Here is a 16672-nt window from a genome sequence, read left to right as displayed (position 1 = left end):
GAATTTATAGTTATAACTCTGTAATAACTTCCGGACTGAAACGTAATCAAGTCTATTCTGCTTTCTAAGAAATTGATCTTAAGGTTTCTTTCACAGTCTTAGATTCCAAGCACGCCATAAATACATAAAGTCTTAGCTACCCAGGGACCTTGCACCTAAACATCTAACCTAACTAGATACCTGTAGCCTATCCTTAATTCCTAAGCCATCTAGCTATCTAGCTCATTACTGTCTAAGCTATCTATCTACCTAGCTCCTTATACCTTCTAAACAACTTAGCTACCTAGCTCCTTAACATCTAAGCTATGAACCTGGCTTCTTAATGTATAAGATACTAAGCTTTATATTCTCTTTACTACCTAGCTTAAACCATCATTCTTAACTTGTCATAAAGTAAGTAGGCGTTGTGATCCGCTGCTCGGGGCCTCGTTAATAACTAGATAATAACCCACAGGCCAAAACAAAGACAAACTTTCAGAGCCTTATATTTCAGAAGAGAACAGGTTGGCTGAGGGCTAACAATTCTTTTAAAAGTTTCCTTAATCTCTGAAATATCATGGTCATTTTAAGATTTAGTACAGGGCATTTGTAACATATAGCTCCTTTAATCTATATTGTAGTAACACTTGATAATGTTGTACCTTGTAATATATCATACATTTGTTGTAATGTTAAAAATGTATAAAATAATAAAATACATAATGGTGTGTTGGTGTTGCTTTACATTTTTGTACAATCCTTTGCAGTATTGTTGTTTATACAGTAAACAAAAATAATAAAATATCTTAAATATGGTAATATAAACCATTCATAAAGTAGGCATCCTGGTCTCACCCTGGTTCGGTGCATTGTAGATTCAAATAATTGATTACATTTTGAGGTTATGATTTTACATGAGATGTTTTAAGTTCATTGGTTTATGCAGAAATTGCTATATTTGGAATACTTATAAACAGAGAATAGAACTACAAAATGCATTTCCTGCAGAAAATGTGGTGAGTGCTGTAGTGCAAGGTAAGGTTGAAAATATGTTTTAGTAAGGCCACATAGTTTGAGACGCAAAGTAATGTTGAATGGCTTGAATCAAGTGAAAAGATTCTAACAGAGTTCAAAAGTGGAAATTGACGCAACAGTGTAAACATGCACATGATATACACAATATAAAATGGATGGAAACAGATTAAGTGAAGAATTAAACAAATACCTAAAGTGATAAAGTTTGAATACATTTGAGATGAACTATAACATAGCTGAGCAGTGTGTCAGTGTGTGTGTGTGTGTGTGTGTGTGTGTGTGTGTGTGTGTGTGTGTGTGTGTGTGTGTGTGTGTGTGTGTGTGTGTGTGTGTGTGTGTGCGTGCGTGCGTGCGTGCGTGCGTGCGTGCGTGCGTGCGTGCGTGCGTGCGTGCGTGCGTGCGTGCGTGCGTGCGTGCGTGCGTGCGTGCGTGCGTGCGTGCGTGCGTGCGTGCGTGCGTGCGTGCGTGCGTGCGTGCGTGCGTGTAAGTGTGTGTGTGTAAGTGTGTGTGTGTGTGTGTGTGTGTGTGTGCGCGTGTGGTAGTAACTTGGAAAAGTACTGAAAACCTGATTTCCTTCCTTCCGTAAGTTGAAAATGTATTCCTTCTCATCTATTCAATCAAGGTAAATTAACAAAATGATGAGTCCTATACCGTTTTACTCGGAGGAGCCTCAGCTGTCATATGGCATATCGTTTTTGTAGATTGCATTACGTGAAAAAGATAATTTTAAAGCATTGTTGATAGCATTTAGCTTCTACCGGATATACACCAGGGGTCTCATTTATAAAACTGCGCGGATCGTTACTAAAAGTGTACGTACGCCCAAAAGCCAAGTTTTGCGTCCGGCAAAAAATATTCAGACTTATAAAACCCTGCGTTGCACACCTCTAAGCAATCTTTGCTTTACTTTGCAGCTGATTCAGCTGCGCACACTTGTAGGCACTCTGTGCCTACAAGTGTGCGCAGCTGAATCAGCTTCACGTTCCGCCCTGTACACGCCCCTTTTTAACCATAAATGGTCAATGCAAACAACCTCATGAATGCGATCTGCATATAAAACAGACTCAGATGCAAGTATTATGTCTTGTCGGAAACAATGGCAGAAGGACTGAGAAAAGCAAAAAAGCGAAATTTCACGGAGACACTTGTGGGTGAGGTGGAGGCCCGGAAGGTAGTTTTGTTCGGCGGTCACGGGATTGGGTAGCCTGGTTCTACAAGACTCTCGTACTTCACTTCATTTCATTTAATTTGAACAGAGAGTCTGGACCTAATCCATTGACAAACGTTAACTCACTTGAAGGCGGGTGTCTGTTGAAGTTTAAAATGATTGGATCTGCCCAGTGCCACTCTGGATCTGCCATAACCAATCGCTAACGTTTGGTTGTGACGTATGTCATGCGCCGGAAATCACGCGCAGGTTGTAACTTGTACACAAACCAAACACCTTTCGAGTCTGCACGAAAATGTCCGCCAACGACAGCTGGCGGACGAATTTAATTTATCAGGGAAAAATTGCACATTGTAAATCAACTACCGACCTACAACAACAACTCAAACTGGCGTACGACTTATCGTCATTGTTCTCAGACACGCCCTCTGTTCGCTGATTGGGGGCCGCTGTGGCGGCACCAGAAAACCAAATTACATACAGCAGGTCCAGACCTAGTATTGAAGGGAAATTCAAATTGAGCGGAAGTACTTAGGCGGGCGGAGCCAGGCTAGGGATTGGCTCGTTAACAACAAAAAGCGGAGTGAGTGGCAGCATGTTGCTGCAGTAGTGAACTCTGTCAGTGGCACGTAGCGCACAGTCCCAGAATTAAAATAGAAGTGGTCTGACATAAGGATACATATTTTATGTACCAATAAATCGTCATGGTCCCTGAAGACCCACTCTCTCCGAATCCTGCCATTTGCATGGTCCTCCAGCAGTGCCATGGTGCAGCATTACCAGAGCCGGACAGTAACGGAGTACATTTACTTGAGTACAGTACTTACAGTACTACAGAACAGTACAATTTTGAGGGATCTGTACTTTACTCAATATCATTTTTGGGGAGTACTCATGACTTTACTCAAGTAAATTTGAGAGCTAAATATTGTACTCTTTACTCTGCTACATTTCTATCCCTAACCGTGAGTACCTGTTACTTCTTATAAAAAAATAATAATAAAAGGAGAAAAGAAAAATCTCGGAAACCCTAAATTTGTTGTTTCCCTCTCAAACGTGATTGGATTGTGCAGGCGCCAATGATTAGGACAGCCTTCAGCCTATCAGCAATCACCTTCGCTTTCTGACAAAGTCAACTCCATGGTCAGATTTAGATGAGACGATTGTTGATTTGATTGATAAAAAAACAGAGAAACTCACACATACATACAATGGTTAGCTGAATTTTATTTTCTGATATTACATATTTAAGTAAGCTGAGCAATTGTTTTTATGTTCTTGAGTATACTGTTATACTGCATACGATTGTGCTATTGCCTTGTGGGCAAGTGAGAAATGTTAAATTAAGCAACATGGTAAAAAGATGAAAATGACTTGATTTTACTTTCAATTCCTTTTACATTCTCCAAGGTATTAACATTTTTCATAACTCCATGTAAGACGTTTCTAACTATAAATGTAATTATGTGGCAGTATTAATGCAATATTTAGAAAATGTACTCTTGTACTCTTGAAACTCAAGTACTTTTAAAAACAAGTACTTTAGTACTTTTACTTAAGTAGACATCTGACTGTAGTACTTTTACTTGTACTTGAGTAAACTTTAGCAAGGGGTATCTGTACTTTTACTCCAGTAAGGAAGCTGTGTACTCTGTCCGTCTCTGAGCATTACGCACGGAGCTCACCGCTGTATTTATAGGGTTACAGTAATAAGACTGGCCGAGAACACCTTGGATAATCAGTTTGTAATCACCCACGTAAAATGTTCTTGAACATAACCCCTTTTTAATGCTTGATTTGTCATGAAAAGCACCAAGAGGAACGGACAATAATATAATGATTTTGATGAGGAGTATGTGGCTTGGTTTTCCACACTTTTTTAATTTACATTTGATTATGTGTCTACAGTGTCACATAAAAATAGAGAATTTTCATTTTTAATTTTCATTTAGATTCTAAGGAGATGTTTCTGGAGTTATAACTGAGAAATAACGCAGTTGACTCAAATTATTCTGATTACATAGATTTAATGCATGATACAGGTTGAAATTAAACTTATGAAGGGCGATGATAAAACATAATCGTTCTTCTCACTCTACATTTCTTCAGTCTGACTTCAGTTCACCACCACACCGTCTGTGTCGCCAATTCTCCTTTTCCTCCAAACCATGCGTACGCATGGGTCAGAGTTTGCTTAGGGCTGCAAACATTCTCCTGTGAAGTTCGTTTTTTATAGATCACAACCTTTGCGTGGAAAGTCACGTACGCCACTTTCATCCCCGTTTTGTGCGTACGCAACGGTTATAAATGAGACCCCAGATATGTAGCAAGAACCTAGCCTCTCGCCATATTTATGAGGGTCACCAAAACCCCCTTTTTAAAAAAATCTGTTTCGATATAAATGAAGATCGAAGTGTGTTGATTTGTTAAATGTTTGAACGAAGGTTAAGAGTTTAAAATTGACCAAGTTACAAAGTCTGAAGTAGTTGTGTCAGAAAATATATGAAGCGTATTTAAAATCCAACTGTTTATTATGAAAAAAGTATTAGCTTCAACACAAAATAAACCAGATATGTAAAAGCACCTAGCCTGTAACAATATAAACGGGGGTCCTAACTCACAAATGCCCGATACTTAACAATCATATTCCAATCCATTAATCATTTTAGCTCCAGTGTAATAAGAAATACCTTAACAGTTTAACCTCTACATTGTGTTTATGGTTAAATATTGACGTTAGGTTTCAAGATGTCAAAAATGGTTAACTTTTATTGATAGCCACCTCACCGGAAGTCGATGAGACCAACTGGAAACATGAGAAGCGGCTTTAAAATTAAATAGTTGATTCTGAAAAAAGTACAAATGACATTGAAATTTGTTTAGTTATAAACAAAGATCTAAGTGTGTGATTGGTAAATGTTTGAACGAAGGTTAAGGGTTAGAAATTGACCAAGTTGCAAAGTCTGAAATAATTGAAGTGTCCGAGAAATGGCTGACGGCTTCGCCATCCTCTCATTGACTTCCATTATAAAAATGTAAGGTATTAAGAGTTGGATATTTAAAAAGCTCTAAGATATTTCATTTAGGAAAGTAGTAGCACAAGAATCAGAGTAAATATGAACATTGTAAAAGTCGAATGGAGTCTCTAGGTGAAAAGCTGTGGAAGGAGTTGGAAACCAAATGTTGTAGAGAATAATAAAAAAAGAAAGAAAGAAAGAAAGAAAGAATAAAGCCTAAGAATAAAAAAATGTTGAGCGCTGCTTGCAGCACTCAACTAGCTATGAGATCATAATAATTAATCATAATATTTTGGTCTAAATATATATATGTATAGTGAATTTTATGTATTTATTTTTCGTTTCTAGAAATAAAAAAGAATAGGCCACAATTTATGAGCATTACATATAGGCTTATCATGTACTCAGTAGTGTGTGTATGTGTCCTAATGTCATTTATGGTGTTAGTGTTCCTAGCTCCTCCCTATGGAGGGGTTACCATGGTCACCCGGTGTTTAGAGAACATGATGATGATTTCATAGGAAGATGTCACCCCTGTAGCTGGCGTTTCTCCCTCATGTTTGTGAGACCACTCTCAGCCTGATGCCACAACACAGAGCTCAGACTGTCGTGTTTAATGAGGTGCTTTCAGCAGCACTTCTGGACCAGTGGAGCAACACAGTGGTTCCAGCCAACACAACAAGAAACGTGCTGCACAGGAAGGGGTTTCAGGTGTACAGGAAACAGGGGGGTCTGAACAACACAATCTGAATAAAACCCACACTACCAGCCACGATTGAAATAAACTAAATACTTCCATATAATAAACAGATTATTGTACAACAGCCAATAAAGGACCCTTGTGGAACAGAACCAGACGTCATTATAAGACTTGAGGTATGAACCAGGGTTCAGCTGATTGGTCAGCTCCCCAGCCGCCGTGAGGCCGGATGCGGACTCCGGTCGACAGGTACGACCCGTAGGTGAGGCAGCGCCGGGCCGGGGCGGGGCGGGGCGGCGAGGAGCAGCTTCTGGATGGAGCGCTGGATCTCCTTGGTCCTGAGACCATACACCAGGGGGTGGAAGAGGGGGGGCAGCAGGGCGAACAGGGTGGAGTTCAGGAAGTTCCCCAGCACCGACACGCTGTCCCTCCGGTTGTACAGCACAGAGTAGAAGATGATGGTGGAGAAGTTGATGAAGATGATGAGGTGAGGAGCACAGGTGCTCAGGGCTTTCCGCTGCGAGGCCTTGGAGGCCCTCCAGCTGATGGATAAGATCTGCATGTAGGAGAGCAGCACGCAGACAAAGGGGAACAGCACCAGGCTGCAGACGATGAACAGGCCGTACACGTTGTCCAGGTCTCTTCTGAAGCACGCCAGCTTCACCACCACCAGGTTGTCACAGAACATCTTGTTGACGGCGAAGCGGCAGAGGGGCAGCTGAGACGTGAGGTACACCTGCACCGCCGTCAGCCCCACGGGGAACAGGTAGGCGGCGGCCAGCAGCCCCCGGACCCGGCCGGGGGTGATGATGGTGTGGTACTGCAGCGGCTTGCAGATGGAGATGTAGCGGTCGTAAGCCATCACCGCCAGGATGGCGTAGGCACACAATGTATACACATTGACGAAGAGCACCTGCAGCAGACAGCCCCCGTAGGACATGAAGGGATCGCGGGACAGCAGGCTCTGCATCACCTTGGGACACACAGCGCACGAGCCCACGATGCCATTGAGAGCCAGGTGCAGCAGGAAGGTGTACATGGGCTTGTGGAGGTTGGGGTCACTGAGGATCAGAGCAATCAGAAGAACATTAGCACACAGGGTCAGCACATACAGGAGCAGGCAGAGCACGAAGAAGACATAGTTCAGCAGGCCTGGGGGGCTGTAGGCAGTCAGAGACAGCGCCGTATAGAGGAAGCTCTGGTTCATGCTGATGAGGAGTACAAACCAATCACTGCATCAGTAAAAGCCCTGAGGGTCCAACACCTGAGACTAATGCCATGCTGCTCTACGTGGGCAACATAAGAAACACTTTGGACATTTAAAGGAGTAGGAGCTGTCTGTCTGTCAGTCTGTCTGCTCACTGTCTGTCTGTCTACTCTGTTTGTCTGTCTGTCCTGGGTTGTGTGGCATTATCTACTCTTCTTATAGTTTGATCATAATACACATTACTTGCCCTTAGCCAATAAGAGCTGGTCATGTGACATACATAGCCAAACAAATCCCTAATGCCTAAAGTGGCCCAGACCTCCTTTAGGACTATTGATGAAGTGAAGGCAAATCAACCCGATCAACCCAATCAATATCTGTAGGATAAAAGGATAAAATTGTACATATGAACACAGTGCACAGAACCGTTTTGGAGTTCTGCTAAATGGTATATACCAGGGGTACTCAAGTAGAAATGATGAGGGGCCACAAATTTTTGTTTTCAGTGACGCAAGGGGCCGGTCGGTATACGTGTGACTGAGGCCGATATATGCTCTGTTTTAGACCTAACGCGTAAGCACGTAAGATACATAACCCCCCCTTGCGCGGTAAAATATCCCCCCTTACGTGCTTAAGTGCGTCGGCCAAAATTCCTGACTATGCGACTGAAACACTACGGCCCTACGCAGCTCGCAAAGACTGTGATTGGCCAGCTAACCACATCCTTTCAGGAGTCTCACATTTCCGGTTTTACAGCATAATAGCGCCATTTTTAAAAGGCTGTGACAGAAGCGAATGAAGAATTTTGAAGAAGGAGAAGAAGAAAACACAAGAACGAATTATGATAATTATAAATATAAACAAGCCAGCGATTTCCACTTCCACGCCCACAGATTCGTTCGTTGCTCCCCCTACTGTTCTGGCGGAGAATCCCCTTGCAACACGCGCAATCCTTAAGGAACCTTAAAGGAACCGTAAATCAAAACTTGTCTAAAACAAGTCCCTTGTGTAAATTAAGTGCTTACGTCTCTGCGTCTAAAACGACCCTAAATCGGCCTTGACTGCTGCTGAGATGGACTGTCTGCCTCGAGTTTGGGAGGGCTGGAGCGGTCTGTGGGCTGGAGTGCTATCTGTTTATCGTTGCAACCCCCAGCCTCGTATTGAGATCGCGGCGCGCGGTTTCAAAATAAGAGCGCCCAGCACGATTATTATTATTATTTTATTTTTTTATAATTAAAAAAACTTTTCAAAACAGCTCGAGGGCCACAAAAGGCCCGCGGGCCGCTACTTGAGTATGACTGGTATATACCATCAGATTCAGCTTTTATTGGCCAAATAGTTAATACATGCAAGGATTTGATTTAGTGATTTTAGAGAGTTCGGAGAGCTTGATTTGTGCTGTGCAGTAGTTTATGCCGGACTAACATGTTGTTGGACGTAGTGTAGTGGAACCATGGCAACCATTTGTTGTCTTGATAACGAAACTACATGGGGTCTAGCAGAGGTTCTGGGATGTCCTTCAGGTGGGCAGCAGCCAGCCTCTCAGAGGACTAGAGGTTTTAGTCAGGGCTCTCTGGGTCAGGAGTCTGTAGGGTACCCTAGGGTGGGGAATCAGGGTTCTCTGATGAGGTGAACCAGGGTTCCCCGATCATTGAACCAGGGTTCCCTGATGAGGTGTACCAGGGTTCTCTGATGAGGTGAACCAGGGTTCTCTAACGAGGAGAACCAGGGTTCTCCGATCATTGAACCAGGGTTATCTGATGAGGTGAACCAGGGTTCTCTGATGAGGTGAACCAGGGTTCTCTAACGAGGGGAACCAGGGTTCTCTAACGAGGGGAACCAGGGTTCTCTAACGAGGGGAACCAGGGTTCTCCGATCATTGAACCAGGGTTATCTGATGAGGTGAACCAGGGTTCGCCGATCATTGAACCAGGGTTCTCTAGGGTTCTCTGATGTAGTGGTGAACCAGGGTTCGCCGATGTAGTGAACCAGGCTTCTCTGAAGTAGTGAACCGGGGTTCCCTGATGTTGTGTGGTGATGATTGTAGATTAAAATAATTGTTCATGCAGAAATGTATGCAGAAATTGAAATTTTGAATACTTATAAACAGAGAATAGAACTAGAAAATGCATTTCTTGCAGAAAATGTGGTGAGTGCTGTAGTGCAAGGTAAGGTTGAAAATATGTTTTAGTAAGGCCACATAGTTTAAGACGCAATGTAATGTTGAATGCCTTGAATCAAGTGAAAAGATTCTAACAGAGTTCAAAAGTGGAAATTGACGCAACACTGTAAACATGCACATAATAAACACAATATAAAATGGATGGAAATAAATAAAGTGAAGAATTAAATAAATACCTAAAGTGACGAAGTTTGAATACATTTGAGATAAACAATAACATAGCTGAGCAGTGTGTATTTGTGTGTGTGTGTGTGTGTGTGTGTGTGTGTGTGTGTGTGTGTGTGTGTGTGTGTGTGTGTGTGTGTGTGTGTGTGTGTGTGTGTGTGTGTGTGTGTGTGTGTGTGTGGTAGTAACTTGGAAAAGTACTGAAAACCTGATCTGTATCGACCTCACTCTGGCCGTCACTACGGTCTAAAAAGGAATGAGTACATCGTTCTGCCTATCACCGAAACGATATGTCAAAATCGTCATGCCCATCAACACCGGAAGCAGAACGTCCCACGCTTGTAAATAGCATGGATTGCTACCGGTTCCTCCTCTTTACATTGATCGCCTCACCGGACCAGGTAAGACGTTGATCTATTTTTCAGAGCTATAGCACACAGCCACAAGATCGTAACCCACGGGTACAGGCGCCGTTGGGTCCATGTGGATCAGTGTGGACTGTGTAGTTAACTCTCTTGCGTTAACGTGCAGAACACTTAACGTTGGACTGTAAATTGTCTTTTTAGATTGTTTGGTAGAGCACTAGCGCACCCTAGCCAGCTGTCCGCAGCTGTGTGGTTTGTGTGAGCCCGCTAGGTTGCGTCCGCGAACTGGTGCGGGCCACTGTGCTTTTTAGTTGCTGACACAAGGCGAGCCTTCGCGACGCGTTCATGCGTGCCTGCAGGCCACCTTTGCACTACGGGCAGATTGTTTGTTGCCGGTAGTATATTGTTTGAGTTAAAAACTCCCAGAGTGAAGTCTCCCTTATTTAAATCTTATTTAAAAGCCACTATAATTTGTATTGTTGTAGGCACAATATCGTGTCATATACTTTTGATTTGTGGTTAGCTTCTCTACTGGCATTTATAGGTAAGTAGCCAGGAAGAGTGGAGATTATTGTTTAAAAACATATAGTTATTTAGAATTTTGGTGTACTGAATTAGTGTATGCTTACTGAATTAGCAATAAGTGTGCATTGTCATTATTCAGCCAATTGCTGTCTTCATCTGGGTAGTCAGTGTAGGTAAACAAACAGAACCCTAAAGCCGCTGTTCGCAGCCGCAGGGGGGAGTGTGAGCCGGGTCAGGTAAGTACGCGCGCCCTTGCCGGCCACCAAGATGTACTCCTGACTTTGCGTCTGTAGAAGTGCTTAATCCAACTGCGCCCTATAGCCGCTGTCTGCAGCCGCTGGGGTAAGTGTGAGCCGGGTCAGGTGTGTTCTCGTGCCCGTGCCGGCTACCAGAGCGTGCTGGTTATTCGGTGTTCGGGGAAGTGCAATTTGCCAGAATGGCCCCACACCACGGCAGATCTGCAGAGCGGCGATGAGCGCTGACGATGGGCACAGGAAGTGCACTGATTGAGTGGGGGCCGTCCACGTGCTGCAGGACGTAGACAACCCCAGCAGCAGTTGACCTGTCCAGGGGGGAGCGACTTCGCCGTGCCGACCAGGTACGCGGTCACGCGCAGGAGGGCTTGGGCATAAGCACACGCGCAGACATTCAAGAGATCGGTAGTATGAGTCTCCCCGTAGGTCTGACGAAGAAGAGACCCGAGGCCGGGGAAGCACCCCGCCCCGGCTGAGGCACCATGGGGCGGTAGCGCAGAGTCACGTCATATCCTCACAGTCCTGCAAGCACTAACAGAGAGGCTAGGCAGGCTGGAAGAGCAAAGAGGTCCGCCATCCCTACCATCAGGCCAGGAGGGTTTACCCTGACGCAGGCCTGACAGCCAGGATGAGCGAGAGGACGAGGCCAATGATGTGTTATCTCTGCTGGCATCACAGGCCACGGAGGACACAACAGGTGGAGCTGGCCGAGTCCACAGGGGTGGGGGAGATGCCCGTTAGCTCTCTGAGGTCCAGGGTGCTGAGCGCCGCTAACATCCTGGGCCTCCAGCCCCCCACACCGGACCCAGTCTCTCAGGGTGGTGTTTGGGAGGGCGTCTCGCACACTAGCCCCCCACTTTCTATAGTGGGGGGGGGACTACACCAGGATGCTCACGTCCAGTTGGGGCATGGCCTCGAAGTGGCCCCAGTTGAATGCAGGCTGCAGTCGGCAGCTTGCTTGATCGAGACCCTGAGTCATTTTCGGCTGGGCAAGCTGGTTACCGCCAACAGAGCCAAGAGACTGCTGGGCTTGATGGCTGCAGCAGCTGTAGTAGCTCCACTTGGTCTGCTGAGGTCTCGGCCCTTCCAGTGCTGGTTCAATGCTTTCCAACTCCACCCAAGAGACGACAGGCAGGTCAAGCTGCGTGTTTTCTCGAGCTTGCATTCGGGCCCTGCATCCTTGGAGGAACAGGGAGTTCCTGCTCAGAGGTGTCCCCCTGGGGGGTCTTCAACACAGGAGACAGGTCATCTCGACAGATGCATCCCTAACAGGGTGGGGGGCTGTCTGGGAAGGACGTTCGGTAAGGGGCATTTGGCAACCTCCATGGACGTCAGAGCATATAAATGTCCTCGAACTGAAGGCCATTCACCTCGCCCTTCAGCGATTCCTGCCAGCGATACAGCGCAACCACGTTCTGGTGAGATCGGACAACACCTCAGAGGTGTATCATGTCAAACACCAGGGGGGGACAAAGTCCCAGAGATGCCTCCAGGTGGCGGAGGAACTACTGACGTGGGCATGGCCTCGACTTGCCTCAATAAGGGCTGTGCACATTCCGGGCATAGCAAACAGTGCGGCCGACATGCCCTCCAGGACGGGACCGCTCCCGGGAGAGTGGAGACTGCACACAGACATTGTCAAACAGACCTGGATACGCTACGAGGTTGCGCAAGTGGATCTGTTTTCAACAGCGGAAACAACCCACTGCCCAGAGTGCTCCTCTCTCAGGGGGCAGGGGGGCAGTTTGGGCCTGGATGCTCTATCGCAAGAGTGGCCGACAGGCTTGTTGTACACTTTTCCTCCGATCCCTCTCATCCCTCAGGTTCTGCAGAGGATCAAGGAGGGCCAACACACAGTCCTGCTGATTGCCCCACGTTGGCCAGCGAAACCCTGGTTTTCAGATCTGCTCCAGCTACTGCAGGGTCAGCCATGGCAGTTGCCAAGCAGGGAAGACCTGCTGGCACAATTGTAATGGTAATTGTTGCCATGGCGGCGCGCACAGACGCAGCGGCTCACAGCTCTCCCTACTTGTGCCTTTTTTGTGTTTTTTTTTCGTGTGTTGTTCGTTCGTTTACTTTTTCTACTAAACGCTACAGTCGTCTGGACTTACTGAATATCTGTTTCTGGAGCGGACCTTTGCAGGGCACCCGTCGGTTTGTCACATTTATCACATTTGTCTTTTCGGTTTTCGGTTAATCAGTTGCAAATTGTTGCAAATTGGTTGCCATGGCGGCGCACGCAGCGGTTACTTTCTCTACTAAACACTACAGTCGTCTGGATTTACTGGATATCGGTTTCCAACTGAAGTTTATGGAGAAGATGACCATCTCCAGTGACTTTCATCGCACTCACAACATTCCTGAAGCGATAGCAAGACCAGCGGGATCTCCGTGGATTGTTATCGGGTCTGGCAGGCGACGCAGACGGCGACGTGAGAGAAAACAAAGACGGGGCTGCAGGGCTGGGCTACTGAATAGGCTAAGGAAACAGCCTCTCAAACGTCCACTGCCGAGCCTCTACCTTACAAACGCCAGATCCCTGGTAAACAAAACGGACGATTTGGAAATACAGCTGGCTGGAAATCGCTATGTCCGCGAATGCTGCATGCTCACAGAGACATGGCTACATACACAAATCCCTGATGCCACGGTGCAACTAGCAGGATGCGCGCTACACGGATGCGATAGGAACAGTGACTCCGGAAAGAACAGAGGAGGAGGGCTCTGCATCTACGTGAATGAAGGTTGGCGTAACAACAGCACTATTCTGGACAAACACTGTTCTCCTGACCTGGAGTTCATGTCAGTGAGATGCAAACCCTTTTTTCTACCTAGAGAACTAGCGGCTGTTGTCGTCACTGCAGTCTACATACCATCGGAAGCTAATGTAAACACGGCCCTCTCTCTGCTGCATAATGCCATCAATAACCACCAGCGCGCCCACCCCAATGGTGCCCACATTATTGCAGGGGACTTCAATAAAGCAAATCTCAAGACTGTTCTACCAAAATTCTATAAATTTGTAAAATGCCCAACAAGAGGAGAAAACACTGGATAATGTGTATTCCAACATCAAGCGTGCATACAGAGCCGTACCCCTCCCCCACCTGGGCCGGTCAGACCACCTCTCACTGCTCCTCACCCCCGCATACACCCCCCTCTGTCGACAAACAAAGCCCACAAAGAAGACCATTACCACCTGGCCTGAGGATGCCCTCCCCCGACTGCAGGACTGCTTTGAACAAACACAGTGGGAAGCCTTCTACCATGAAGACCTGGCTACATTCGTAGACACAGTACTGTCTTACATCAAGTACTGCATTGGGAATGTCACTGTGGAAAAGTGCATCCGGGTGTTCCCAAACCAGAAACCATGGATGACAAGCCAGGTCCGCACGCTCCTCTAGGCCCGTGACTCATCCTTCAGATCAGGTGACAGAGCATTGTACAGCGCCGCTCGCGCCGACCTGAGGAGAGGCATTAGGTGGGCCAAAGTAGAATTCAAGAGGAGGTAGAGGAACAGCTCAACAACCCCCGGCAGGTGTAGCAGAGCATACAGACCATCACCAATTACAGAGGCTGTGCTGTGACACCCGGGGACTCAGATGCGGCATTGGCAGAGGAGCTGAACAGCTTCTTTGCCCGCTTTGAGTCTTCCACACAGCACTCAGCCACATCACTCCAACCACCACTACAACCCCCATCAGCCTCCAGCACCCCCCAACTCACTCTTGAGGTACAGGACGTGAGGCGGGTGCTCAGTGCAGTTAACCCCAGGAAGGCTGCAGGCCCAGATGGAGTACCAGGGAAGGTGCTCAAGGCATGTGCCAACCAGCTATCACAGGTCTTCACTGACATTTTCAACCTGTCTCTGGAACAAGCTGTAATCCCATCCTGCTTGAAATCTGCCACAATCATCCCAATCCCTAAAAAGTCACCCACTACCAGCCTCAATGACTTCCGCCCCGTAGCACTCACCCCAGTCATCACCAAGTGCTTTGAGAAACTGGTTTTGAGACACATCAAAGCCTGTCTCCCCCCCACCCTGGACACACACCAGTTTGCATACCGGACTAACAGATCCACCGACAACGCAATAGCCATCGCTCTCCACTCAGCGCTGAGTCACCTGGAGAAAGAGGGAAGCTACGTCAGGATGCTCTTCATTGATTTCAGCTCAGCTTTCAACACCATAATGGCAGACATTCTGATCCCCAAGTTAATCAACCTGGGGCTCCCACCACCCAACTGCTCCTGGATTAAAGACTTTCTGGTCAACCGTGAAACGGTGAAACTGGGTCCTCACCTCTCCTCCTCCCGGACTCTCAGCACTGGCTCTCCCCAGGGCTGTGTGCTGAGCCCACTACTATACTCCCTCTACACATCAGACTGCAGTCCCACCCACCCAGATAACATCTTTGTTAAATTTGCTGATGACACAACGGTGGTGGGCCTTATAACAGGGGGAAACGAGGCGGCCTACAGAGATGAGGTCCTGAAACTTGGTGAGGGGTGTGTTTCTAGCAACCTGGCACTGAACACCACCAAGACCAAGGAACTCATCCTGGACTTCCGACGGAACAGAGCCCCCCCTGCCCCCCTGTATATCAACGGTGAAGGTGTGGAGCGAGTGCAGTCATTCTAATTCCTCGGAGTCCACATCTCTGCTGATCTCTCCTGGTCGGTCAACACCTCAGCGCTGGTCAAGAAGGCCCAGCAGCGGCTACACTTTCTGAGGGCGCTCAGGAGGGAGCATCTAAACACACAGCCGCTGGTGACCTTCCACCGTTCCACCGTTGAGAGCCTGCTGACCCACGCTGTGTCAGTGTGGCACTCAGGCTGCACGGAGGCCAACAGGAAGAGACTGCAGAGGCAGTCACTGGCTGCCCTCTGCCTTCCTTAAGCACCATCTACGGCTCCCGCTGTCTCAGCAGGGCCAGAGGCATCCTGAAGGACACCCCCACCCCGGCTACCATCTCTTCAACCTGTTGCCCTCTGGCAGGCGCTTCAGGTCCATATATGCCAGAACAAATAGACTCAGGAACAGCTTCTTTCCTAAAGCTGTCACCATACTGAACTCAGTTCTGCACTGACGTTTTTTTTTTGTCTGTTGGTAGTCTTTACGGTGTATTTAAGTTTTACTGTGTATTTTAAATTTTTATTTATTTATATTATATATTGCTTTTGTAATTATTATATATTTATATTCGATTACATGTATGCATGTATGGAGCTGCTCATTGCATTTCGTTGTACTTGTACAATGACAATAAAGCTTTCTATTCTATTCTCTATTCTACAAGCAGGTGGGCAGATATGGCATCAGAACCCGGTCGCCCTGCGCCTTTGGGTTTGGCCAGTACAGAGCCCGTCACTGAGCGTTTAGATGCGTCTGTTCAGGAGACACTCAACAACGCTAGGGCTCCATCTACGAGAGCCAGCTATGCGCTCAGATGGAGAATTTTCTCAGGCTGGTTCCAGAGTATGGATATTGAGCCAGCAGCGGCTTGCCCTGTGCCTCCCGTGCTGCGTTTCTTGCAGTCCCAGCTGGACCAAGGCAAGGCGGTTAGTACGGTGAAAGTCTACGCTTCACCATTTCTGCTTTCCACCAGGGCATGAACAACGGGCCTCTCGGGAGGCATCCCTTGGTGGGCCAGTTCTTGAAGGGAGCACGCCGTTTGCGCCCAGCCCGTACCCTACGGGCACCAGGCTGGGACCTCCCGATGGTTTTAGCATCACTCACTGAAGCTCCGTACGAGCCGATTGCGGATGCCGATCTACGCTCTTCATCACTTAAAACAGCATTTCTTTTAGCCCTCTGCTCAGCAAGACGGGTTGGGGAGCTGTGTGCCCTCTCTGTCAGTGACGATTGCCTCAGGTGGAGGGAAGGTGGCACCAGTGTTTCACTGTGGCCAAATCCGGCCTTTTCTGCCAAAGGTTGTTAATAGGCAGTCCATCAATCAGGTTTTGGAGGTGGATGCGTTTCAGCCCGCCTCTGCCTCACAGGCAGAGCAGGAGAGGTTGCTCACTTTGTACCCAGTGAGGGCCTTGAGAGCTTACCTGACCCATACACAG

General features: G+C 47.0%; 1 protein-coding gene across 1 annotated transcript; it reads right to left on the bottom strand.

Moving 5' to 3' along the window:
- Nucleotides 1-6101: 6101 nt before the first annotated feature.
- On the bottom strand, nucleotides 6102-7106 carry LOC130406674 (olfactory receptor 2AT4-like). Its single transcript, XM_056612358.1, has one exon. The coding sequence runs from the start codon at nucleotides 7104-7106 to the stop codon at nucleotides 6102-6104; it is 1005 nt and encodes a 334-aa protein (XP_056468333.1).
- Nucleotides 7107-16672: the final 9566 nt, after the last annotated feature.

Source organism: Gadus chalcogrammus, chromosome 16 (assembly GCF_026213295.1).
Source record: "Gadus chalcogrammus isolate NIFS_2021 chromosome 16, NIFS_Gcha_1.0, whole genome shotgun sequence".
NCBI classification, from domain to species: Eukaryota; Metazoa; Chordata; class Actinopteri; order Gadiformes; family Gadidae; genus Gadus; species Gadus chalcogrammus.
Note: the sequence above shows the minus strand (reverse complement) of the source record. Positions and strands in the feature narration are given on the sequence as shown.

Bases quoted from the DNA above. Each gene is read 5' to 3' on its own strand.
- LOC130406674 (XM_056612358.1), bottom strand. From the start codon at position 7,106: ATGAACCAGAGCTTCCTCTATACGGCGCTGTCTCTGACTGCCTACAGC.